The 26,303-nt window shown below is 40.0% G+C and overlaps 1 protein-coding gene across 1 annotated transcript in view; it reads right to left on the minus strand.

Annotated features, from left to right (window-relative positions):
• DDC (dopa decarboxylase) overlaps positions 1-24,507 on the minus strand; it is a 132,606-nt gene extending 108,099 nt beyond the window's left edge. Inside the window, exons 1-4 of the mRNA XM_089532468.1 lie at positions 24,425-24,507; positions 16,017-16,236; positions 5,878-5,991; positions 3,450-3,569 (exon numbers count right to left, since the gene is read on the minus strand). Of these exons, the coding sequence (XP_089388594.1) occupies positions 3,450-3,569; positions 5,878-5,991; positions 16,017-16,217 (435 nt within the window). The 5' untranslated portion in view covers positions 16,218-16,236; positions 24,425-24,507. The remainder of the gene's footprint in view (positions 1-3,449; positions 3,570-5,877; positions 5,992-16,016; positions 16,237-24,424) is intronic.
• Between the last annotated feature and the right edge of the window lie 1,796 nt (positions 24,508-26,303).

Here is a 26,303-nt window from a genome sequence, read left to right on the forward strand (position 1 = left end):
AATCTAAATGAATATAAGTCTCCAGGACCAGATGAAGTACATCCAAGAGTATTTAAAAAAACTGGCAAGTGTAATATCAAAGCCATTGGCAATAATCTTTGAGAACTCCTGGAAAACAAGAGAAGTTCCAGCAGACTGGACTTCCCAGCAAACATTGTCCCCATCTTCAAAAAGGGAAAAAAAGAGGATCCCAACAATTATCATCCAGTTAGTCTGACATCAATACCAGAAAAGATTCTAGAGCAGATCATTAAACAGAGAGTCTGTGAATATCTAGAAGGCAATTCCATAATTACAAAAAGTCAACATGGGTTTCAGAGAAACAAGTCATGCCAGACAAATCTCATCTTTTTCTTTGATGAAATTACCAGCTTGGTAGATGAAGGGAATACTGTGGATATAGTCTATCTTGATTTCAGTAAGGCTTTTGACAGGGTTCACCATGGCATTCTTGCAAACAAGGTAGTGAAATATGGGCCAGAAAAGGTCACTGTTACATGGATTTGTAATTGGTTGACCGGCCGAACCCAAAGGGTGCTCAACAATGACTTTATCGTCTTTATCAATGACTTGAATGACAGAATTGGGGGCATACTTATCAAATTTGCAGATGACACCAAATTAGGAGGTGTAGCTAATACTCCAGAGGATAGGATCAAAATTCAAAATGACCTGAGTAGACTAGAAAGCTGGGCCAAAGCTAACAAAATAAAATTCAACACGGAGAAATGTAAGGTGCTGCACTTGGGGCAGAAAAATAAAATGCACAGATATAGGGTGGGTGACACCTGGCTGAACAAGACTACATGTGAAAGGGATCTGGGAGTCCAAGTTGACCACAAGTTGAACATGAGTCAACAGTGTGATGCGCCAGCTAAAAAGGCCAATGCAATGTTAGGCTGCATCAATAAAAGTATAGTGTCTTGATCAAGAGAAGTAATAGTGCCACTGTATTCTGCTTTGGTCAGGTCCCACCTGGAACACTGTGTCCAGTTCTGGGAACCACAATTCAAAAAGGATATGGAGAAACTGGAGCGTGTCTAAAGGAGGGTGACTAAAATGGCGAAGGGTCTGGAAAACATGTCGTATGAGGAACAACTTAGGGAGCTGGGGATGTTTAGCCTGGAGAAGAGAAGGTTAAGAGGTGGTATGATAGCCCTGTTTAAATACTTGAACAGATGTCCTATTGAGGAGGGAACAAGCTTGTTTTCTTCTGCTCCAGAGAACAGGACTGGGAGCAATGGATGCAAGTTACAGGAAAAGAGATTCCACCTCGACATTAGGAGGAACTTCCTGACAGTAAGGGCTGTTCAGCAGTGGAACACACTCCCTCGGAGCATAGTGGAGTCTTCTTCCTTGGAGGTCTTTAAACAGAGGCTGGATGGTCATCTGTCGGGGGATTCCTGCATGACAGGGGTTGGACTGGATGGCCCTTATGGTCTCTTCCTACTCTACGATTCTATGATTCTATGATTCATGGAGGTGGATGTTTGGCAAGGAGTGGGTTGTACCTCATGGCAGCTAGCAGGAATGATTTTGCTAAGTCTGAAAGATCTAATCAGGAGTGCTTTAAACTGAGTTATGTGGGGATGGTGGACACTGTTCTGGAGGGCAGGGGTTCATCTGGAGATGCTGGAACTAATAGCCCAAATGTTATACAGAGAATAAGGCAAAAAGCACAAGAACCCAACAGTGGGAGGGAGAAAACCTTTAAAAGGCAGATAGGAGGAATGGTCAATGGTCTTTATATGTCTCTATACTAACGCACAGAGCATGGGCAAAAACGGGATTACTTTGAATTCTTAGCATAGCAAAGCAAATATGATATAGCAAATATGACATCAGTGAAATATGACATCAGTGAAACCTGGTGGGATGAGTCTTATGATTGGAATGTAGTAATAGAGGGGTGTAACCTATTTCAGAGAAATAGACCTAACAGGAAGGGAGGTGGAATAATATTGTACATTAGGGATGTGTATACCTGTCAACAGATCCATGACTTAAATCCTGGAAGCCAAGTTTAGAGCATCTGGGTAAAATGTAAAGGGAGGGGGCAGCAGGGATGTGGGGAGGGGCTTGGAGGATCTACTACAGGCTTCCAAGCCAAATTGAAGAATTGGATGATGCCTTCCTAGAGCAGTCTGGAGAGGAGAGATATAGTAGTAATGGGGGATTTCATTTATCTTCATATTTGCTGGAAGTCAAACTCTGCCAGAAATTTACGGTCAAACAAATTCTTCACTTGCCTTGCAGACAATTTCATTGTCCAGAAAATGGAAGAGGGAACAAGAGGCTCAGCTACTTTAGATCTGATGCTAACCAGTACTGATGATCTGGTTAATGAGATGGAAGTGACAGGATCCTTAGGGATGTTATCACATGGGGCAAAATTAGAAGTTTAAAGTGGTCCCAATGCAGGGTCATCCAGTGTTCAGGGACCAATTTGGAGCTGCTTTTCACATGACACTGCAGCCTATCAGAAGAAAATCTAGGTTGAATGTGAGGTCAATCTGGAAAGAAGTAAATTTGCAAACTACCAGATTCACTTGTTCTTTTCCTTGCAAATAGGCTGCTCTCACGTAATGGCTGCTGTGTGATAATACAAGGCCTCCGCTTTCCTGATTTCCCAAGCTGCCTTGCTGTCCCTGGGAGAGATAGATGACAGAGATAGATAAATGACAGAGAGATAGGTGGCTAGATGGATAGATAAATAGATAGATGATAGACAGATGACAGAGAGAGAGAGAGAGATGGCAGAGATAGATAGGTAAGTAGATAGATCTTATTTTGATTTCCCTGCTTCTATTGAATTATACTTTAAGCTCATTAACAAATAACTAATCACATCAAGTCTTTCTAATTCATTTCTTATCACTAGTCCAGGCATGCTGGGATCCAGTGCCAGCTATTTTAAATCCTCCTCCTCCTCTCTCCTCCTCCTCCTCCTCCTCTTCTGTTTTTGTTTCTTTTTTTTGGTGTGGACAACAAATCTCATTTCCATTGTCTGAGATCATTAAAAATGGTGTCTTGTGGTGATGCAGGAATCTGGAAATGGGGTAGTTCTCTCTCCCTTTTTTATATCTATTTGCCTCTTCATCCTCCTTTTCAGTCACTCTAATCTATTTCCTTTCCCACCAAGCTTTCAGGTTGTTGTTTTTCCCCAACCCTACATTCCTTGGCCACAGAACTGTTTGATGCAGGCTCCTTAGAAATGCCCACCCAACCCCCTTAACACCTGCCCACCCCAGAAATGTCTGCTATTACCTCACTTTTCCACGAAGAAGCTGGTGTTTTGGCTAAATAAGCCAAATAATGATGACTCAAAAATAGAAAGAATTATGATGATATACTTAAAAGACACTTGTTTTGAACATACATACTAGTTTTGATACAATCTGAACAGAATATATGACATCTAATAGCTAAGTAAAAGCAAGTTGGTTTACCTGGATCACCCCACCTCCCTGTCCATTCTTCTCAGCCAGAAACTGTGGCGGCAAATTGATCATCTTGCCTAGCCAATCCAGCATTATTGTCTCAAGTTCTGTACATACTGGGCTTGAAGCCTAGAAAGAGAGAGAAACCAAAACAGGAAATTTTAAAAATGGTAGTTTCTCTTATAACACACAAAACCATTGTTTCAAGCAAAGAAATTTTAAAATGTATGTACTGGGTTTAGGAAAACCTCAGTAAAGCAGCTCCTTTTTATAAAATCTTGTTACACTTAGAATCATAGAAGAGATTCTATGGAAGAGAATCTCTTCATTGGAAGAGACCACAAGGGCCATCCAGTCCAATTCCCTGCCATGCAGGAATTCTCAATCAAAGCATACCCACCAGATGGCCATCCAGATTCTGTTTAAAGACTTCCAAGGAGAGAGGCTCCACCACTCTCCAAGGAAGTGTGTTCCACTGTCAAACAGCCCGTACTGTCAGGATGTACCTGCCTAGCCCCTTTCCTCCTTGTAGACTTTCAGTGGCAAGGTTGCAACAGTGTGTCTGTGATAAATAATGCAATAAAGCTTGAGCAACAGGTAAATTAAACACCAACTGTCTTCAGAATCCCTTACTGCACATGCTTGAAAAGCCAAACAAAGAGAAAGAGAAAAACCAAGCAAGCCTCCCCAGCTCCCCCAGCATATTAAAAAACATAAATCTATAAGTTTTGCCAGAAATTGGAAATCATAAGAAAAATGGAGGCTGTTGACATGGGGGAAGCATATTGTTAAATGCCACCAAGTTGACTTTGTTGTTTATCACACGGAGGTTTTTTGCAGCTCATATCTGGGGTGACTCCTGGTTCAGCTATGCGAATTCACGTTATAACGTGAGTGTTCTATCACACCTGGTTGCCCTTCCATTGCCCTTCCGAATTGAGGGGGAATTGAATCCAAGGCAAGTCACGTGATGCGGAGTCAAGCAAAGCAGAGTGCAAATTGTATTACCACACCGGTGGGATTCAACGATTCGAATCGGCACCCTTGTGCATGCTCAGTGGGGGTCTGAACGCATCCTGACCTTGTACGTTTCTGGGGTGAAAAGGGGCGCAAGTTCTTGTTCCCTGTTTCGCGTAATTGTGTGATTGCGTGAATATTTGCCTCATGAATATTTCTGTGTCTTCTTTATCCCCCTTTTTTATCTTCCCTTCCATTTCAGCAATTTCAACACATAGATAGATAGATAGATAGATAGATAGATAGATAGATAGATAGATCTATCTAGAAACAGACATATCTGTATATTCACATTCACGCAGATACACACATGTATATATTCCAAAAAAATCAGTTGCCCTGAAAGTTGCCGTGAAAGTGAAATGGGGGGAAATCGCAGTGCTGCGTCATGGGAAATTTGCAACCCAGGGGGGGTGCGGTGGTGTATCAGAGAAGAAGCAAAGTTGCATTCCACACCAGACCAATTCAGAATAAAATCGAAGTGAGCTTGAAAGCGAATTCTGTGGATTCACTTTTTTCCGAATTCATCAAAATGAGGAGTCACTTTGGATTCACTGTGGAAGCACCACGGAAGGAGCTCCCATATAAAGGAATCGTGTCTGATAACACATCATGTTATCACGCTCCAAATAGTTTTGGAGGAAACTGATTATTTAGATCCATTTCAAACTGGCTTTAGGACAGGATATGGAGTGGAGACTACCATGGTTGTCTCAGCTGATGACCTTCGTCTAGGCATTGACAGGAGTAGTGTGACTCTGTTGGTGTTCCTAGACCTCTCAATGGCTTTTGATACAATAGACCATGACATCCTCTTGAATTGCCTGAGAGGGTTAGGAATTGGAGGCACTGCATTGCAATGGTTCCATTCCTTCCTCTTGGGCAGATTCTAGAGGGTGATGCTCGGGGACAGTTGCTCTACAAAAAAGAGCTTAATTGTGGTGTCCCTCAAGGAACCATCCTGATATTCAGTAAATATATATGAAGTTGCTGGGAGAGATCATACAGAGGCATGGGGAGAGGTGATCATGTTCTTCTGAAGTTTGTAATACAAGTGGAAAGGAGAAGACAGGCATGGTCAGACATGCATTCTAGACTTTAGGAAAGCTGATTTCAGTAAATTTAGGGAAATACTGAGGGTGATCCCATGATCAGGAATACTAAAGAGAAGGGAGTTCAGAATGGATGGGAGTTTCTCAAAAAGGAGATACTGGAGGCACAATTTCAAACTGTTCCAAAGAGGAGGAAAAATGGAAAGTGTCTCAGAAACCAGGATGGATGACTAAAGAACTTTCAACTGATTTATTTTATATAAATAATTGTAATAAACCAAGTCAAAAGCTTTGTAAACATCTAATTTAATTAACAATACTTTATTTTTATTTTGTTTTGTATGGTGTAGCATAAGGAACTTTCTTACCCAAGAAAAGCCGATGCATCCAATGCCTGTAGACAGCATGTCAGCCAGAATTGCTGGGTAAGAGTTGGCAGTAGGGAAGTAGGCAAAGAAATAAGGACTATGCCAGTGAGTCACCTGTGGTAAATAAAAATAAGCTATAATCAGGATTAGTTGCTCCTGGTTATGCAGAAAAATATGATATTTGCAACCCATTTCAGTGGTCCCCAAACTGTGCCCTTTAAGGGACTTTGGACTTCAGCTCCCAGAAGCCTCAGACATTTTGGCCAATAGTCTGGGATTCTGGGAGCTTAAGTCCAAAATCCCTTAAAGAGCACAGTTTGGGGAACACTACTAGACTATGAATGTTTGCTTGTTCTTACTCTAAGACATATGGGTTCAAATTAAAATTGATTGTGCATTCACTAGAACACCCTTTGCAAACAGTATTACAATAGCTACACAAAATTAATAGCACATCAGAAACAACTCTGCCAACTGTTCTTAGTGAATAGGAAACATTTCTGTTCATAATAAAAACTAACTTTGCAAATACTGCATTTCTAACATTGCTAAAAGCTAGCAATTCCAAACTAGATTGAAATTCATGGTTAATGTGGTTTAATAATCTTAAACAATGTATTAAATGGACCACACTAACTATAAATTTGAACAATTAGTAAGCAGAAAATAAAAGTAGTAAAATGAAAAATTGGCTACAGAATAATATGCAGACATCTAAGCATGTTAACAAATAATGTTTGGGATTTTTTGGGTGTTGTGATAACAAAAGATCATGGGAGGACACTGTTATTCTAAATTTCACAAGTTATCATGGTTATACACAGAAGCAAGTGGACAAAATACAATGGTATTTCAGAACTAAAGTTCTTGTAGTTATTCAGGGAGTATACCTCTATATATGGAAGAATAACCCAAATCAGTAGGCTATCCAATTGCTGATGTCTATAACTATTAAAGATCCACTAGAAACAGCAGCACTATCTTGTCTATTACTTTAATAGATACCTCTGACTTTACAAGCAACCATGCTATGGGAGTGCATTCATAATGTTCATCAGTCTTTTTAGCCACTGTATTTTTGCTGCCCATCCCAAAAAAAAGTTCTTTTCTTCAAAGAATCTTTTATGTTTTCATAAAGTCTGAGTTTTCCAAAATTATATTATATCCAGAAACTTTAAAGATACGTTATTGATTCTAAAATGATATCATATGTGTAAAATATAATTTAATTTCACAAGGAAGAATTAGATTAGGAGTAATTTGCATGTGTTACCTGATCTATTGGGTCATTATTAATGTTGATGTTGGAAAAATATAATCATAGAGTTGGAAGAGACCACAAGGGCCATCCAGTCCAACCCCCTGCTGTGCATCTCAGTCAAAGCATCCCCGATAGATGGTCATCCAAGTCATTGATAAAGATGTTGAATAACACTGGGCCCAGGACAGAACCCTGTGGGACCCCACTGGTCACTTCTCTCCAGGATGAAAAGGAGCCATTGTTGAGCACCCTTTGTGTTCGGCTGGACAACCAATTAAAAATCTATGTAATAGTTACCTTATCTAGCTCACATTTTACTAGCTTGTTTGCAAGAATGCCATGGGGAACCTTGTCAAAGGCCTTACTGAAATCAAGATATATTATATCAACAGCATTCCCTTCATCTACAAGGCTTGTAATTTTATCAAAAAAGAGATCAGATTTGTCTGGCATGACTTGTTTCTCTGAAACCCATATTGACTTTTTGTGATTATGGAATTGCCTTCTATATGTTCACAGACTCTGTTTAATGATCTGCTCTAGAATCTTTCCTAGAACTGATGTCAGACTAACTGGACACTAATTGTTGGGATCCAATTGTTTCCCCTTTTTGAAAATGGGGACAACCTTTGCCCTCCTCCAGTCTGCTGGGACGTCTCCTGTTCCCCAGGAGTTCTCAAAGATGGCTCTGATATTACATTTGCCTGCTTTTTTAATACCTTTGGATGTAGTTCATCTGGTCCTGGAGACTTATATTCATTTAGCTTAACAAGGTATTCCTGTATTATCTCTTTACTTATTCTATGCTGAATTTCCCCTATTCTGTCCTCTGCTCCTTTATCCTCAGGTTGAGCATTTTTTTGTCTTTTCTGAGAAGACTGAAGCAAAAAAGGTTTTGAGTAATTCTGCCTTTTCTCTGTACCCTGTTAGCATTTTGCCATCTTCTCCACGTACTTGCCCTACCATTTTCTTCTTCCTCTTTTTGCTGCGAACATACCCCAAAAAGCCCTTTTTATTGTTCTTAACCTCTCTAGCAAGCCTGAGTTCATTTTGCACTTTAGCTTTTCTGACTTTACCCCTACACATGCTTGCTATTTGTTTGAATTCCTCCTTGGTGATTCTCCCCCCCCCTTTCCATTTTTTATACATGCCCCATTTAAAACTTAGCTCCATTGAAACTTCTTTAGTCATCTATCCTAGTTTCTTGAGACACCTCCCATTTTTCTTCCTCATTGGAACAGTTTGAAATTGTCCCTTCAGTATCTCCCTTTTGAGAAACTCCCATTCATCCTGAACTCTCTTCTCTTTTGGTATTTCTGACCATGGGATCACCCCTAGTATTTCCCTAAGTTTACTGAAATCAGCTTTCCTAAAGTCTGACTATGCCTGGCTTTTCCTTTCCTCTGTATAACAAATTCCAGGAGAACATGGTCACTCCCACCTTAGGATCCCCCCAGTTCATCCCTGTTGGTTAGGATGAGATCTAAAATAGCTGATTCCCTTGTTGCATCTTCCACCTTTTGAACAATGAAATTGTCTCCCAGGCAAGTGAAGAATTTGCTAGACCTTGAGGTTTTGGCTTTGTTTGACTTCCAGCAAATATCAGAATAGTTGCAATCTCCCATCGCTGCTACATCTCTCCCAGAATATTATCCCTGTTGTTTCCCTCCCCTTTAATTTTTATTCAGATGTTCTCCACCTGGCTTCCAGAATTGGTTTCCTGGATTTCTTCACTGGTGTAAATATCCCTGACATATAATGCTCTTCCTCCTTCTTTCCTGTTTAGCCTGTTTCTCTTAAAAAGGTCATAAAGAAAAAGAAAAAGATTAAGGAAAAGAGCCCTCCCTCCAGTCCATCTGCCTTGGTCCAGGCCTCAGAGGGAGAGATGAATGCTGGACCTGATCCCCTCCCCACCACCATTCCCTTCTCCTTTTGTGTTGTGTCTTTTTAGATTGTAAGCCTGAGGGCAGGGAACCGTCTATTATCCTCTCTGTTGTAAGCCACCCAGATTCCCAGTGATTGGGCGGCATATAAATAAATCCTATTATTATTATTATTATTATTATCATCATCATCATCATCACCCCTCTATTTCTACATTCCAATTATGAGAATCATCCCACCAGGTTTCAGTGAGGCCTATTATGTCATATTTGCTTTGCTGTGCTAGGAGTTCAGGGTCATCATGTTTATTTTCCATGCTCTTTACATTAGTGTAGAGACATCTAAGGGCCCATTCACACTACCTTTTACCCTGGTTTTGAAATCGATCCTTGCAAGTGAAGTTCATATTGGCCCCGACTCTGTCACAATCCAGTTCGAGGCATGCACAAGGAAATGCCCTTTAGCCCAGGGTATCAAGATTCGGGCTAAAATTCATCTTTTCTGAAAAAGCCCGGGTTCCACAAAATCTGAACTTGCCCCCGATCATGATTGGGGCAAATTCAGGGAGGGATTAAGGTCAGAGGGTGGGTAGAGGGCAGAGCATTCCCTCCCCTCATCAGAGGAGGAGGAGGAGGAGGAGGAGGAGGAGGAGCCGAAGGAAAAAGGGGAATCTGGCAGGAGGCAAACAGGAGGCTAAAAGGGGAATGGGGGCTGCAAAGGGCTGTCAGAGGGAGGGAGGGGGTGAGTGGAGAAAGTGATGGAGGAGGAAGAAGAGGAGGATGAAGGAGCCGTGGGAAGAAGGGAGCCATGGAGGGCATTCTCTAATGGAGCAGGAGGAGGAGGAGGAGGAAAGAGCCAGGGCAAGTCAGAGGGAGGGGAGGGTTGGAAGGAAAGAAGAGGAGGAGTATTGCCAAGGGAAATTGGGCTGCGGGGCCAAGCCGGATGTAGGGAAATCAGGCTGCAGAAGGAGCCTCTTTTATTTTTGAAGATTTATGCGCATGATTTTTTGGGTGACATGTCTGTGTGCTTGCTTGTGCTACTTTCATTTCCTCTTGCTCCTGGATTATTATTATTATTATTATTATTATTATTATTAGTGTTATATGTGGATGCTACAGTCAGAATGCCTGCGCTGCATTTCCCTTTTATTCCCAATGGATTCCATGGGTCAGTTGGAACTAACAGGTCACTCTCTCTCAGCCTCAGTGGAAGGCAATGGCAATGCTCCTCTGAAGAGAATGTAGCAGGAGGAAAGAGGTCAGTTCAGTTCACGTCATAGGCAGGACATGAACGGAGCTCGCGTCAGGCACCTTTCCCCTCCCCCCCCCCCTTTTTTATATTTTTAAAAATTATTTTTGACAAAATATGCACATGTTTTTTACTTGAGACAGATATATAGATGGATAGAACGTGGCTAGCTGCTTGTTCCCTTTCCCTTTCATTTGCTCACCTCCAGCAAAGGGGAAATGTTGCAAAGGGCAAGACTTGCGAATGAATGCTACAATTCGAATGTTACATTTGTTGCTCTTGTCAATTTGGCAAATTGGCAAAATGATACATGCTTTTGCTACTGTCTCTAAGGAATTCAGGGGTAGCCCTGAATTGCTTTTAAGAGCAAAAAAGAATGCATGGCAATCACATCCTTTTTTGGCATTTCCGAGGTGAGGAATTTATTATTATTATTATTATTACTACTACTACATGTCTAAGAGGCATTCTGGGGTGGCAAGGAGTGGGGAATACAGGATGCATTAGCTTGCATTTTGGGGTTGAAAATGGGGCCAAGGGCAGATCATAACCTGCACTGACCCAAATGCCCACAACACAGACACACACACACACACACACAAAAGAGGTTTTTAAATTTGACAAAATGTGCACATTTTGGTGCATTTTGTGCCTGGCTCCTTAAAAAAAAAGGAGGGGGGAAGCACACTTCCGATGCCTCAATGAGTGCTGCAAACATCATCTATGACGGTTGCTTGATTGACAGCAGGCGCCTTCATGTTAAACTTGATTTCTGTAAGAAGGCATTCGGGTTAAAATGCCCCTCATTTTGTAGTGGGCACTTGCTTACAGAGAGATTCGAGAGGGGCCCCCCGAATCTGTCCAGTTCCTTCCAGGGAAAAATCGCCAGTGTGAATGGTGCGTAAGACCATGGGTCCTCCCCACTTGCTGCCTGTGTAAGGTTTTTTGCCTCTCACTGTTGGATCCTTGCAGTATTTTGCTTGTTCTCTCTATAACAGTTTGACTGTTATCTCCAGCCCCTGATGAACTCCTGCCTTCCAGAACGCTGTATCCCTCCCCCACATAACTCAGTTTAAAGCTCTCCTATCAAATTATGAGACTATTGGCAAAAATGTTTCTGCCAACTGGTGTAAGATGCAACTCATCCCTTGCCAGAAGCCCCCTCTCATGGTACCACAGCCCATGATCGAAGAATCCCAATCGTTCTTGGTGGCACCATCTGTGGAGCCAGTTGTTTACATCTGCTATCTTCCTCTCCCTTCCTGGACTATGCCATTCAACTGGGAGAAGAGATGAGATGACAACCTGTGCATCCATTTCTTTCAGCCTCCTACCCAGAACCTCATAGTCTCTTATGATATTCTAAAGGCTTTGCCTTGCAATATCATTGGTTCCCACATGGCCCAAAAGAAAGAGGTAACAGTCATTAGGGTTGACAAATCATGTCAGCCTCTCTGTCACATCAGGGAGCTTTGCCCCAGGGAGACAACACACCTCTCGAGACATCTTGTCAGGCCCACAAACCACCGCTTCGGTCCCCTCAGCAAGGAGTCCCCTATGGCGACTACCAGCATCCTCCGAGGCTTAGCAGCAGCTGTTCCTTGTGCTGATTCTACAGTGATCTCCTGCACTTTCACTGAGAACTGTCCCTGCTGCTCTCCTTCATCGTCCCTGTTAAGGAAAACAGCTTCAAAACGATTTTGTAGCTGCAAGCTCCCAGAACGATCCCTAGTGTTCCTAGTTCTGTGTATGAATTCCACCAACAGTCTAACTGCTGTGTATGTGTCCTCCTACCCAGAAACTTCCTCCATGTATTCCCCAACCAGGACAGTCCATTCTTTTCTGTCCAAGAAAACTTCTTGCTCCCTAATATGCAGAAGGGTAGATACCCGGGCCTCCAGCTGCTGGACCTTCTCTTCCAACAAAAACCCATGCACAGGACAGCTTCAAGCTATGTTCAGGGCATGTGTCATGTGCCCTTCCCCCCTGACGTAGTACAGAAAAATATACTATGTTTGTTTAGTGTGCATATTTTCATTTACACATTCACGTATATTCATATTTTAACATTTCATAAGGAAACAGCATCATTCAAATTAGAAGTTTTATTTAAGTCAATTTAGCATTTAACTAAGTGCATGTGCAAATTTTACACAAAGTTGGGGAAGAGGGAGAGGAGGATGAAGGATCAGGGCCTTCAAGCCTTGTCCCCTCCTTAAGCAAATAATAATAATAATAATAATAATAATAATATGTTTTATTTATAGACCGCTATTCCGCGATGATCATAGCGGTGTACAGTAAAATCGTAATACAATACAAAATACAGTTAAAGGAGGGAGAAGTCTCGTCCTTCAGGCAGTCCCTGATGTTGCTGGTCTGCCTGATGGCTCCCTCTGAGGCCGAGATGACAGTTGAGGAGGGAGGGGCCTCTTCCTTCAGGCAGTCCCTGATGTTGCTGGTCTGCCTGATGGCTCCCTCTGAGGCCGAGATGACAGTTGAGGAGGGAGGGGCCTCTTCCTTCAGGCAGTCCCTGATGTTGCTGGGTCTGCCTGATGGCTCCCTCTGAGGCCGAGATGACAGTTGAGGAGGGAGGGGCCTCTTCCTTCAGGCAGTCCAAGATGTTGCTGGGTCTGCTTGATGGCTCCCTCATGCCATCTTATGCCCCTCCTGGGGATCCTGCCCCACAATTTGAGAACTACTGATTGAAGTCATTGATTTAAAAAAAGATTGAAGAGTAAGGGCTCTAGAACAGAACCCTAGGGTACAGACTCAAGATCTCTTTCTAGTTTAAACTGCAGTCATTGATGACATCTCTTTGATCATGGTTTTCCAATCAATTATGGATCCATCTGATAATGTTTCAATCTATTCCATATTTAATCAGTTTGTTAGTCAAAATGTCATGTAGGACCTACACTGAAATCCAGATACACGATATCTACAACTTTTCCACCATGTACTAAACTAGTGACCTGTGTTTTTTATTTTTTTATTTATTTTTTCTTTGTTTGTTTGTTTTACAGATATTAGATTAGTTTGGAAGGATTTATTTTTGACAAATCCATGCTGGCTTCTACTAATCATCAAAATACTTGCTAACAGAGAAGATTTTCACACTTGCCTGCAACACTGCTAAAAAGTCCTCCAAACTGTGCTAAAAGTGAGAAGAAGCCCCTGTGTCTGAAAGCCTAGAATGCTCCTGAACTGCCATGGAAATGTGCCTCCCTCCTTTGTGTGCCTGAGAGGAATTCTTCTGAACGCTAAGTTTCTGTTAAGAGGAAATCTGCTTCCCTTGCAATTATCTCCAATCTGCAGTTTTAAACCATTAGACCTGGTCCTACTATCTGGGGCAGCAGAGAGCAGGCCTTCCTCCTCATCTCTGTGACAGCCCTTATGTTGTTTAAAAAGTGCAGTCATGTTGTAATGCCTTGTCTCTTATCTAACTAAAGAATACACTTAATGGAGGAAACTAAAAAGAGTTTATTGAAAAGATCAACACAGTAGGACATCCTTTGCCAAATCTGAGTTAAAATGCTAAGTTTCACTTCTATACTCACTTTAGGTTCACTTCTCCTGCCTTTACATTCCAGCAACATGAAGAGCCATGTACTACATGACCTTGGTTCACACACAATTCTTTGCAGCTGCACACCTTCCTCCTCTTATACCCAAATTCTCAACATGACTACAGCATGGCTAAGCAGGCTTTAACATGACAGAGGGAAGCCATGATTCTCACACATGTCACCCCTCAGTATTCTCTTCACCAGAGTGAACAAACCTAGCTCCTTCAACCTTTCCTCATTACAAAAACCCAGCATGGCTTTCTCAAAGATATGGCATGCAAGAATAAATTACCTCTGTTTAAAATAGAGTTAGAAAATTGGTACATCTGGAGAATGCCATGAATATTGTATACCTTGATTTCAGTAAGGCTTCTAACAAGGTTCCCCATGATATTTGTGCGGACAAGATGGAAAAATGCATGCTAGACGAGATTACCATTAGGTAAAATTCTAACTGACCAAGTCCAAATAATGCTCACCAATAACTTCTTTTCAACCTGGAAATGTTACTAGTGTGGTGCCTCAGGGTTCTGTTCTGGGCCTGCTGTTGTTTAACATCTTTATATACAATGTGGATGGTGGAATAGAGAGCATGTTTATCAAACTTACAAATGGCACCAAATTAGGAGTGTTAACTAATATCCTCGATGAGAGGATCAGAATTCAAAATTATTCAGATTGGAGAATTGGGTCAAAACTAACCAAGGGATATACAGTTTGGCCTTCTTATACATGGATTTTTTATACATGGATTCAAGCATCCATGGTTTGAAAATGTTCAAAAAAATTATAAATTTCAAATATAAAACCTTGATTTTCCATTTTTATAAGTGACACCATATTGCTATGTCATTATATTTAATGGGACTTGAGCATACATGGATTTTGTTATCCACGGGCCATCTTGGAACCAAACCCCAGCATATAACAAGGGTCCACTGTATATGAAGTAGACATTTAGACAGGAAAAACGAAGAGTATAAATATAGAATGGGTAGCACTTGGGTTGTCAAGTGCAAAATGTTAAAAGGATCTAGGGTCTTAATAGAGCTAAACAAGAGGTAACAGTGTGATGTAGCAAAGAAAAGAAATGAATACAATTCTAGGATGCATCAACTGGAGCATAGTGTCCAGATGCCACTTGGAATATTGTGTCCAGTTCTGTGCATCAAAATTCAAGAAGGATATTGACATGCTAGAACAGTGGTTCTCAACCTGTGGATCGTGACCCCTTTGGGGTCGAACGACCCTTTCACAAGGGTCACCTAAAGCCATCAGAACACACATATTTCCATTGGAAAACACAAATAATGTTATGGTTGAGGGTCACCACAACACGAGGAACTGTATTAAAGGGTCGCAGCATTAGGAAACATGGCCAGAGGAAGGTCAAAAAATAGTGAAAGGTCAGGAAATCAAGTCTTGGGTCTGTTTAGTTTGGAGATGAGATGGCTTAGAGGTGACATCTTTAAATATGAGAAAAAACTGGCATCTAAAAGATGGAGTAACCTTATGGAGTGGAACATGAATGAATGGACTGAAATAACAAGAAAAGAGATTTTATCTAAATACTAGGAAGAACGTTTGCTGGTAAGATCTGTTCAACAGGGTCACAGACTGCCTCAGATGGTGATAGTGTCTCCTCCTTTGGAGATATTTAAACTGATATTGGACTCCTCTCTCTCAGGAAGGCTTTAGTTTTCTATTCATGCATGGCAAAGGGTTGGACTAAATTACTCTTGAAGTCCCTTTCAGCTCTATGATGCTGTAATTAACTGGGATGAAACAGATGGCCATTCAGGAGTGTGCAGAAGCTGCTTCCATCCCAATTGCCATGGTGAGCACATACCATGGCCCCAAGGGCACCTCCTGCCACAGTCCCAAATTGAGTGGGGGAAAGCCGCTTTTGGGGGGGGGGGGGGGGCTGGTTTTGGACTGACTTAGGCAGCCTCAGGACAGCTTCCAGGCACTCTGGAAGTGTGTGTCATGTAAATGCCAGGCGCCCAGGTTGGCCAGAAGCTGCCCCCAGCCTGTCTGTTTTGGATTTTTATTTACATTGTGCCTTTTCCACAAAACAGGGACCTTAACTTTGCTACAAAGATTGGTACACATGTGCCCACATGCATACACTGATCAAAGCTCCTTTGCATTTTACTACTAGATATTATTATTATTACCCCAGGCATAATGATCTTCTCAACATCTTTAAGAATGTCTTCATATATTTCAGGTTCCTCAGGAGCAGAATGTGGGAGAAGAGGCCTCAGATAGCCAGGCTGTACATCAGGATAGACCTGCCTTTTCTCTATCTTCTCAAGATAATCAGCAATATAGTCCACCATCTCTTTCCCTCTTTTTCGGAACTCTGAAGCATCCATATCAAGATTTCAGAACAATCTGAAAGAAAAAAATTGACAGGTTTTAAAAATGCAACCCTGAAAATGGCTATTTTCCTTATAAATGAACCCTGATACATACATACAAACAAGCAAACTATATGTTTTCTGGTAGATTTGGCAGACCTGCAATACCCTAAATGTGAATATTGAGATGTAGATGTGAAGTCTAGTGTCTTGTGGTTTCCAGCTTCTGAGAAACAACAAAAACAATTAAAGGTGTAAGAACAGAGCCTTATAAACTGATGTACTATTGGCATTTAAGTCCAATAAAGTTTTCACTGTACACTTGACCCTCCATATTTGCTAGGGTTAGGGGCACAAGACCTCCATGAATATGGAAAAACCACAAATAACAAAAACACCATGTTTTTGCCTGAGAGGATACCTCTCTAGGAATCTCTAGGTCCTCTGGTGTAACTCTGTGGTGAACATCTGTGGTGAATTATGTTAGAGGACCTACAAATGCCTAGAGGAGTGTTCTCTCTAGGAATCTCTTTCCTAGGTCTTTCAGTGCATCTTTTAGTTAAAGTTGACCAAAGAGTTGCACTGGAGGACCTAGATATTCCTAGAGAGAGCATATTAATCAAATCCACGAATAATCAAATTCACAAATATCAAAGCCACAAATAGGGAGGGATGAGTGTATATGGATATCTTTGTATTTGTGTTGGAGATGTCAGAAAAAAGAAGGAATTTTTATCATATGTAGTGGAATTGTGAATGAGCTACAAACCATTGGACTCCAATCACAAACTGAAGGAAGATGTTACGAAAACTAAATTTCAGCTGGAACCTGAATTATTTTTATTAGGACTTTTAGAGGAACTTTGGAGAAGACCTATGGCAGAATAATACAATACAGGTTTACTGTAGCTAGAATGTTCTTCACACAACATTGGAAAGAAACAACAGGCCCTTTGTGAGAAGACTGGTTGTTAAAACTGTATGGCTTTGTGGAAATTGATAAGCTGACCATATTAATACATAACAAAACTCTGTATAATTTTTAAAATGAATAGAAGATATTGATTGATTACATGAAAAATAATGGAGGTTTGTTATAGTTTTAAGTTTTTAGAATGTTTTAAGTAAAGCACTTGTTTAAAAATATATTTTACATCTTTATTAGGTCCTTTTATTTGTAGTACAATAGTATGATTTAAATATTATTATAATCATATCAACTTTTGAATAAAGTAAAGAAACATAAGTATAAGCACCATGCCCTTGAAGCAGCCAGAAGCCACTTTATTTGGCCCGTCTTCTTCAGACCATAGTTAGGTATGCTGGGATATATTTGTTTCCCTTTTTAGTGTGTATATGTCCTTTTTGAGTTTTTAGGGTCTTTGTTCTTAGATGAGTCCTTCCTTTTATGTGTTTTAGATGTAGAAAATTAGTACTTTTCTGTTTGGTTTTCTAGTTGTTTTAATAAAAAAAAATTACAAAAAAATGGGGGCCAATGGAGGAAGTGAAAACTTTTCTGAGTGAGAAATCCAATTCTGCACCAGCCCCATTTTTAAGGAGCAATTAAATGTCATGGTAATAACAAACAAAATGGAAGCCCAGGTGGATTCCATGACTTAGATTGCCTGGTCTGACTGATATGCCCTTTCCTAGAAAAGGATACCTCAGGATAAAAAGGGATAAAAAGCCCATGTTGTTTCCAGCCTAATGTAGTCCTGTTTGGACAACCCAAACCCAAACCCCAAGGCTAGAATTGGGCTGCATCCTATCAGACAGACATGGATCCAGTCATCCAGTGTGGTCCTGATGTAAACAGCCATTAACATGGGTCACTTTGACATACACACCCCTGTTGGCTGCAGACTTTCCTGGAAACTTCACAGCAACCCCCAGCTGTTTAAATAGCCCCCTCACACCTCTGACCTTTCAGTGATGCCACTCCTGCTGGGAAGCCCTTCGTTACTTCATGTGATGTGGAAATGGGATGTATGGCCATGTGAATGCAGCTAGGCATCCCATTGTTGTGTCAAATGTGGTGATGGGGGACTTCCCAGTAGTAGTGATGATGCTAAAAGGTACAGAACACACACCAGTAGTAGTTCCCTGGGCTGGCATGGTGATGAGTATGTAAACACCCACTCATCCCCACGCCAGTCCAAGGATCAACCCAGAGGAGCACCCAGGCCAGAATAACACGAGCTCAGCCCATGCTTTCTTGGCCCATCTGCTCAGGGACTGTGTCACTGTAATTCATGCACTAAATTAACTTCCTAATTAAACCACTGCATGTCATTCTACATGAGGCTATAATTGAAGAGGACCCAGGAACTGCAGCCAATGTAAAATGTATCAGATATCATGAATCACCTTTCTTAAAGGTGCATCAGTATGCTTTCGGTCCAAATTTAAAATGCTGGCAATAACATTTAAAGCTAAATGGCATGGGACTGCGATACTGTGTTCAGTTCTGGGCACCACAATTCAAAAAGGATGTTGACAAGTGGAGCATGTCCAGAAGAGGGCAAGCAAAAGGTTGTAGACTCTGGAAAACATGCCCTATCAGGAGCGAGTATATTAGGGAGCTGAGTATGTATTTTTTAATTTATTCTTTATTGAGATAAAATAAATCTTATACAAAAAGGCATAAATTCAACATTAATCACAATTTTCTCATTATCTCATCAAATGTTACAGTATAAAATCAGTCACATCTTTTAATTTATAAACCTATAAGTAAAATAAATATTCAGACAAAACAAAAGACATAAATCCTAAACCTATACAAACATTCATTACAAAAAACATAAATAACTTCTGTAACCTTTTTCTTATTTATAATTTGCTAAAATTCTTTCTTCCATACATTTCTTCTAAATTTACCTTTCTGAACCCTTGCATATAATCATTACTGTCATATTTTTCCTCTATATCTTATAATTCATGTGAAGCCCACAACCTATCCTTCTCTTCTTTATCATATATTAACGGATTCCATTCTTTTCAAAAATTCTGTAGTTTTTTCTTTAAGATTTGCATTAATTTGTCTATTTCAAAATATTCATATAATTGTATAAACCAATCTTTTTTTCACATTTTAACATATACTATACGTGCAGCCATTGTCATATAGAATATTAGTTTTCCATCCTTTTTTTCTATTTCCTCATTTCAGTCTACCTATCCAGTTCACTAGAAAATGAATTTGGACATGACGGTGGTGACCTTTCTTCCCTCTTTACTTGTACTCAGAATGCAATCCATTGCTTTAATAAATTAATTGGCTGTCAATGGGTTTGGGCTGCTAAAGAGGGTTCAAAGCTAACCATCACCAAAGGGGGGACCCCCCCCCCCAGTGATACAAAGTTTCTCTCACAAAACAAAACACTGGTAGAAAGTTCTTTGTATAATGTATATACATATATATATGTATGATAATTTTTTGTATAATATATAATTTGCAATTGCATTCTTTGGACTTGATATATACTATTTATTGTTTCTGTGTCAAACTGTACTTCTAAATGTTCCCTAATAACAGGTTTAATAAATTGAAGTATATCACCAAAATAAGAAAATTCCACAGAAGAAAACAGTGGAGAGAACATAATGTATATGCTCCTGCTACAAAACCACATTTTCCCAGCAGTGTGTATGCCCATGTACACACATGCAGAAGGTGAGACAGGTTCCTGTGAGACAGTGGAGTGAGCACACCTCTTGTAGCTTTTTCACCAGCCTGGCTCTCTTCCTGGGGAGGGAGATGAGGCAAGGGCAGCAGGTGAGTAAAGCAGCAGGACGGAAGGGGGAGGCAGGCAGCTCCTCCCCTAGCAGCCCCCACTATCACCACCACACCAGGTGTCAACAAACCTGGTGACATCACTGGTATCCCAGAGGAACCTTTGAGGAGTGGCAGTATAGTGGTATGTTTAATCATATAGTACACAACAGTACAAGACACCTTTGCATTTTCCAAATATGTCTGCATGCACTTTATTACTTTAGATGCCTATGAACAGTAAGAGGAAAATTCTCAGAACTTAAAATTTGATATCACTAATGCAGAACATGAGAGGCATTATGAATGCCAACAGAACTTTAGGTGGAGTGAGAAACATTTGGGTTTCCCATCCCATAAAAAACCTAAGAAGGGGGGAGAAAATGCAGGTGAACAAACACAGTAATTAACAATGTATTGAGCATTTTGTGTCAAAAAAGAAATAGAGAGAGAAAGAAGAAAAAGAAAATGTCAGAGAATAGGTCTAACATGTCAGATTTACAAAGACGAGTAGATCTGAGACAGTCTAGAAATTTGCCTAAATGCATGTAAGACCCAAAACAGGAGCAGTGTTAGTATGCATATAAGCCACATCCTCATTGTCCCTGGGTAAGTTAGACCTTTATACTTTCAGGTTGAAATCCTACTTCGAGCAGGTAACTCTTTAAGACTTAAGGAGTCCGACAGTTGAATTACACAGCATCCTATGGACTCTGGCTTGGAAACCTGAGGTTCAACCCTGGACAAATAATTAAATTTATATACAATTCCTACCAAAAATGCAGTGACAGCAACTGAGCAACAAAAGGCTGTGGAAGTTATAGACACTCACCAATAAAGATCAAGCACTATTTCTAAACCATATTATGTCACACTCAATCATTCTATCTTCTTCTAGTGTTCCAGCTGTTATCTTATCAGCAGAACATTTCAAGAAGTTTTTGACCAAGCGTTTTGTTCAATTTAGACCATATAATCATTTTCAGATTTTATACTCTGCATAAGCAGTTGTATTCCCCCCCCCCCCCCCCCACACTCCACTAGCATGGCAGCTATCAAACCCCAGGGCCCTTACTGCTGCTGCTGCTGCTTACTGGTGGGAAAAGGAAGAAGGGCAAGCCAATTCAGATGGCGAAGAAGCAGCTGGTGTCATTTTGGAGGGTGAAAGAAACTAAGATGTGGCCACAGAGAGAATGCACTCTCTTTTTCTTTTCCCTGAGAGTCCAGAGCAGATGTGTTTCCATTACCGCAATTGTCTTTCCTTCTTTCAATTCCCCTTTGATAAGCAGGAGCAGGAGCTCCTCTCAGGGCTTGATAGCTGCTGGGATGGGGGCTGAACAGAACACAAAGGATTGGGAAATACCCCCCCCCCCAGCAACTTCTAAAATGACACATGTATAAACCATATTTATTTGCATTTTCAGGGTTGTAATAAAGCAGTCTTAACTCCGCACAACAAAACTGTTTTAAAAACACACTCTTTTAGCCCTGGGTCCACCTCCTACCATATGGGTAGAATGAAATACATAGATAGAGAATGGATATCTATGACATGTATAGAAATAGGATGGGGGGCACCTGGCTAAATGAGGCTACGGTGTGCCTTTGTCCTATGCAGGAGATCCATTCCAGACACATACACACACACCATGTAAGTCAAGTTCTGCATATGCTTGAGCCCCTGTGAAACAAATGGGGCTTGGGTGCAACAGTGCATGCGCACCATGGGCACGCATGCCATTTCCTGCTTGTTGCACAGCTGGATGACGCAGGCGCACTGTACATATGAAAAGGATCTAGGAGTCCAAGTAGACCACAAGTTGAACATGAGACAACAGTGTGATGTGGCAGCTAAAAAGGCCAATGCGATTCTAGGCTGCATTAATAGAAGAATAGTGTCTAGATCAAGGGAAGTAATAGTGCCACTCTATTCTGCTTTGGTCAGGCCTCACCTAGAAAACTGTGTCCAGTTCTGGGTGCCACAATTCAAAAGGGATGTTGAGAAACTGGAGCGTGTCCAAAGGAAGGCAAAAACAATGATGAAGAGTCTGGAAACTATGCCCTATGAGGAACAATTTAGGGAGCTGGGGATGTTTAGCCTGGAGAAGAGAAGGTTAAGAGGTGATATGATAGCCTTGTTTAAATATTTCAAGGGATGTCATATTGAGGAGGAAACAAGCTTGTTTTCTGCTGCTCCAGAGAATAGGACCCAGAACAATGGATGCAAGCTACAGGAAAAGAGATTCCACCTCAACATTAAGCGGAACTTCCTGACAGTAAGAGCTGTTAGACAGTGGAACACATTCCCTCACAGGGTGGCGAAGTCTCCTTTCTTGGAGGTCTTTAAGCAGAGGCTGGATGGCCATCTCTTAGGGATGCTTTGATTGTGAGTTCCTCCATGCCAGAGTGTTGGACTGGATGGCCTTTGTTATCTCTTCCAACTCTATGATGGTATGAGGACAATAATGATGAGTTTATATACATGGATTGACAAGATAATATTTTAAATGTTTCCAGTTTGGGGGCAAAGCAGAAGAACTATATTTCTAAATAAGACCTGAATCAGAAAGATATTGAAATTCCACATTTCTAAAGTCATAGGATTCCGTGTTTTGTTGTTGTTGTTTAATGACACCGCTACCACTTCCTCATCTAGGAAGACCAAAGCAATAGTTTTAATATGAACCAGAAAGATCCTTCTTGAGATAGTCAGTCTTAAGGCTCAGCGTGTCAGTTATTCTCATGATTTTATTCATTGTCAAAAAAGACTGAAATTCTTCAGAAGTGGACTATTTGCCAAAGAGATAGGAAGAATAGTGGAAATGTTTAGACTTCTCGTCAAAAAGCTTGCCTTCAGGCCACCATATAAACAGTTTGTGAGTCTCTATTAGATAAAAGAGGTTTGCTAGACAACAAGGCTGACTGCTGTTTGGGAAAAACAGACTTTAACCTTGTTGGAAAAACAGTGTTTTTTGTCTCCACATTACAGTGTGCAGCCATTACATTTACTCAGTATACCAAACAATATAAAAACTTTCATGCCAGAAACTGTATATATAAGTCCATAACCTTTTATATGAAAATTCTCTCTTTATAAAAAGATTGTCATGTCTTAAATGGGTCTAACCCAAAGAGGCCAGAGTTCATAAGAGACTAAACGGAAATCAAGGCAAATACCTCATCGCTGTGGACAAACATTTTTCCCCCCCTAACGATAGATCTTGTTCCTTATCACCCTGTTAAAATACTTATGGATAGATTATGGATACTTAAAGGATAACATTCCCAAACATGCTACATATTGTATAAACCAACAATTTTGATGGCTCGCATTACTTGTGAATCTACTTTCACATCTAATGGAGAATGTGAAAAATTAATTCATTGAATAATAAATATAAATTAAGCACTTTGAAAATTCTCAAAATAAGGGAATTAATATCCTTTTGAAAAAATTAAAGGGGCTACTCAACTATTAGAGGACAGTGTGAGAACTGACAAATTAGAACAGATCTTTTGGGGGAAATTGTTTTTATTTACTATGCACTGGAATACTGAAATTCAGTAGATGGTACATAAAATACTAAACACTAAATTTTATTTACTTTGTACTGGAATATTGAATTCTAAAATAATATATAACTGTGTATTATTTCTATTTTCATTAGCAATAATTACACTGGGTAATACTTTGTATTAGAGCCAGCATAGTATAGTGGTTTGAGCATTGAACTACATTAGAGTCACCATGAGTCAGAAATGGCTTGAAGGCATACAACAGCAACAGTACATTGTATTATACCATATAATAATTATTATGTTTTACTGCTATAATGCACTTTTAAGAACACAATTTAAAAGTATTTAACTTTGGCTCATTTATACCCTGAAATATTGCAGCTGCTGCTGCCTGCTGCTGGTGAAATTTTATTTTTTTGTCCTGGCATTTTAAGTACTTTCATTTCAATGAAAATGTAATCTTTTTAGGTTCCCATAAGGTAGATCCTTTAAGATATGTTGTTTAGAAACACTTTTCACTATTTAGTAATATGTGACAAAGAATTAAGCAGCTGATTGAGCACTGCTGAAGTCAGATCAACAGTCTGCTTTTAGAACTGAAATACTGCATTTCATGTCCTGAATTTATATTTTTGTTTTCCTAACTAATGTATTGGAGCTACATTGCTCTGAAACAGTCTTTCCTGTAATGTAAAGGAAATAGTATCAGCATGTTTCATTTTGTTGTACTAAAACCAAACATTATTTGATGATAAACACCAAATAGCTCACAAATCAGCAGAAATGTAATACTAATTGATGTGCCTCTCCCAGAAACATTGCTACCCACTGACTATTTTAATAAATCTTTACATGTATAAGACAAACTGTTGCATTTATATGATATTTCTATAATAATTAAACCTAAAAGGTCAAGAATTTTACTTACTGTTGGTGAGTTTGCTGCCTTTGTCTTTCAACCGTCTGCTTTCTTTGTGACAAATATAAAGAGGATGCCCATTTATATTAGACTAGTCATTTCCTATTAACCAATCAGAGGAGGGTGCTTTGTATTTTAACACTGTGCACGTCATTCTCTACTCCTGCCTTCATCCACTCATCCACAAATATCACAAGCACAATTCCTAACACCAAAGCAAAACTTACACAGCTGGAAAATTGATTTCAGCTAAATGAAGTACTCATCCTCAATAAATCAATATCCTTTCATTACCATCAGAGACTCTGAAACATATTTATTTACACACATATAACCCACAATTATTGAGGTATATGTTTACCACAATTATTGCACCAGAATTCTATTTGTAAGGAGTATATCTCTGCAAGCTTTGTTGGTCACACACCAATCAAAGGCCTATCTGTGTGCACAGGATTAACCCAGAGATGTATGCGACATAAGGTTTCTGACAACTGCTTTCCTTTCATAAAACAATTCAAATACGTGTGGAAAAATTGCAAACAGAAAACAAATAAATCCCAAGAAATAGGCATCATATCTTATAATGATCACGCAAACAATGTTGAAATGCATACTCAGTTTATATTACCAGCTGCTATAGAGTTTTAAATTTCAGTTAGCTTGTCTTTCACCTGTGTTGTACAGTGAAACAGGTTGTAACTGCTGAAGCAATTATTTCAAGATCCACATATTATGTTTATCAGTCCTAGCCTCAAAAGTTACTTTGTCTGTACAGTCCCTTCAAAAGTTATAATGACACTAAGAAAACTATGGAGAGGCAGCAAAGTATAGTGCAAAGAACACACTAGTACATGAAACAGAATTTGGGAAATTGACTCACATTCTTTTGGACTATTAATGTCTGTACGTTCTGAACAAGCATTATCTCATACTTCAACTGGAGCTTCCACTCATATTCCCCACACCCAATATCTGCCTAGGAGGATAACAGATATGCACCAGAATTCTACATCACCTTTTACTTGTTTTAACTTTATATACACTTAAGCTGCATTTACACTGCAAAAATAATGGTGTTTGACACTGCTTTAACTGCCATGGCACCATCCTATGGAATCCTGGGCTTTATAGTTTGTTGTGGCACCATAACTAACAAAGAAGGCCAAATAACCCACAAAACTACAGATCCCAGAATTCCAAATCACTGAGCTATGACAGTTAAAGCATTGTCAAACTGCATTATTTTTACAGTGCAGATGCAGTCCTTGTTAAGTAGCAGAGCTGCTACTGAGTCCTGTTTCTGAAATGCAAATCAAGACAACAGTAAGAGTCATGGTGCCCAATGCATAACAGGACCAATGTTCATTGGTCCCATGTTGCATTGGTCACATTGCACAATGAAGACTCTGTCAGTTCTGCTATGAAATAACATAACAGCAAATCGCTACTGGATAGAGATGCTCAGAAACTGTCCAGTTAAGTCCGCTTATAACATCCACTTACAAAGATGTAATTTCATATAAACGTCTGGCTATTGTTAGTTGTGGAGAGATGTGTAGTGATACCACCTTTGATATCAACATGTTTGATCATGTTTTACTTATCTGTGTGATAATATATTTTACAACCATCCTCTTTTTAGTAAAAAATAGTTGTGAGGTTATTGTTTATTCAATTATGTAAGACTAATTGTTTTGTTTTCCTTGTTTAGCTGTTTATATGATAGAATACAAGCCATTTTAATGACCTTAAAAATTGGAGAGTTGGGACAAAACTAACAAAATGAATTTCAATAATGTTAGCCTCCTTTCACCCCTCCTCATTTGATATCAGAAATGCAGGTTAATTTACCCCTCTATGACCCTACTATGAACACCATTACTGG

This window comes from Sceloporus occidentalis, unplaced genomic scaffold, assembly GCF_023333645.1.
Source record: "Sceloporus occidentalis isolate IW3139 unplaced genomic scaffold, rSceOcc1.0.p SCAF_7, whole genome shotgun sequence".
In the NCBI taxonomy this organism is placed as follows: Eukaryota; Metazoa; Chordata; class Lepidosauria; order Squamata; family Phrynosomatidae; genus Sceloporus; species Sceloporus occidentalis.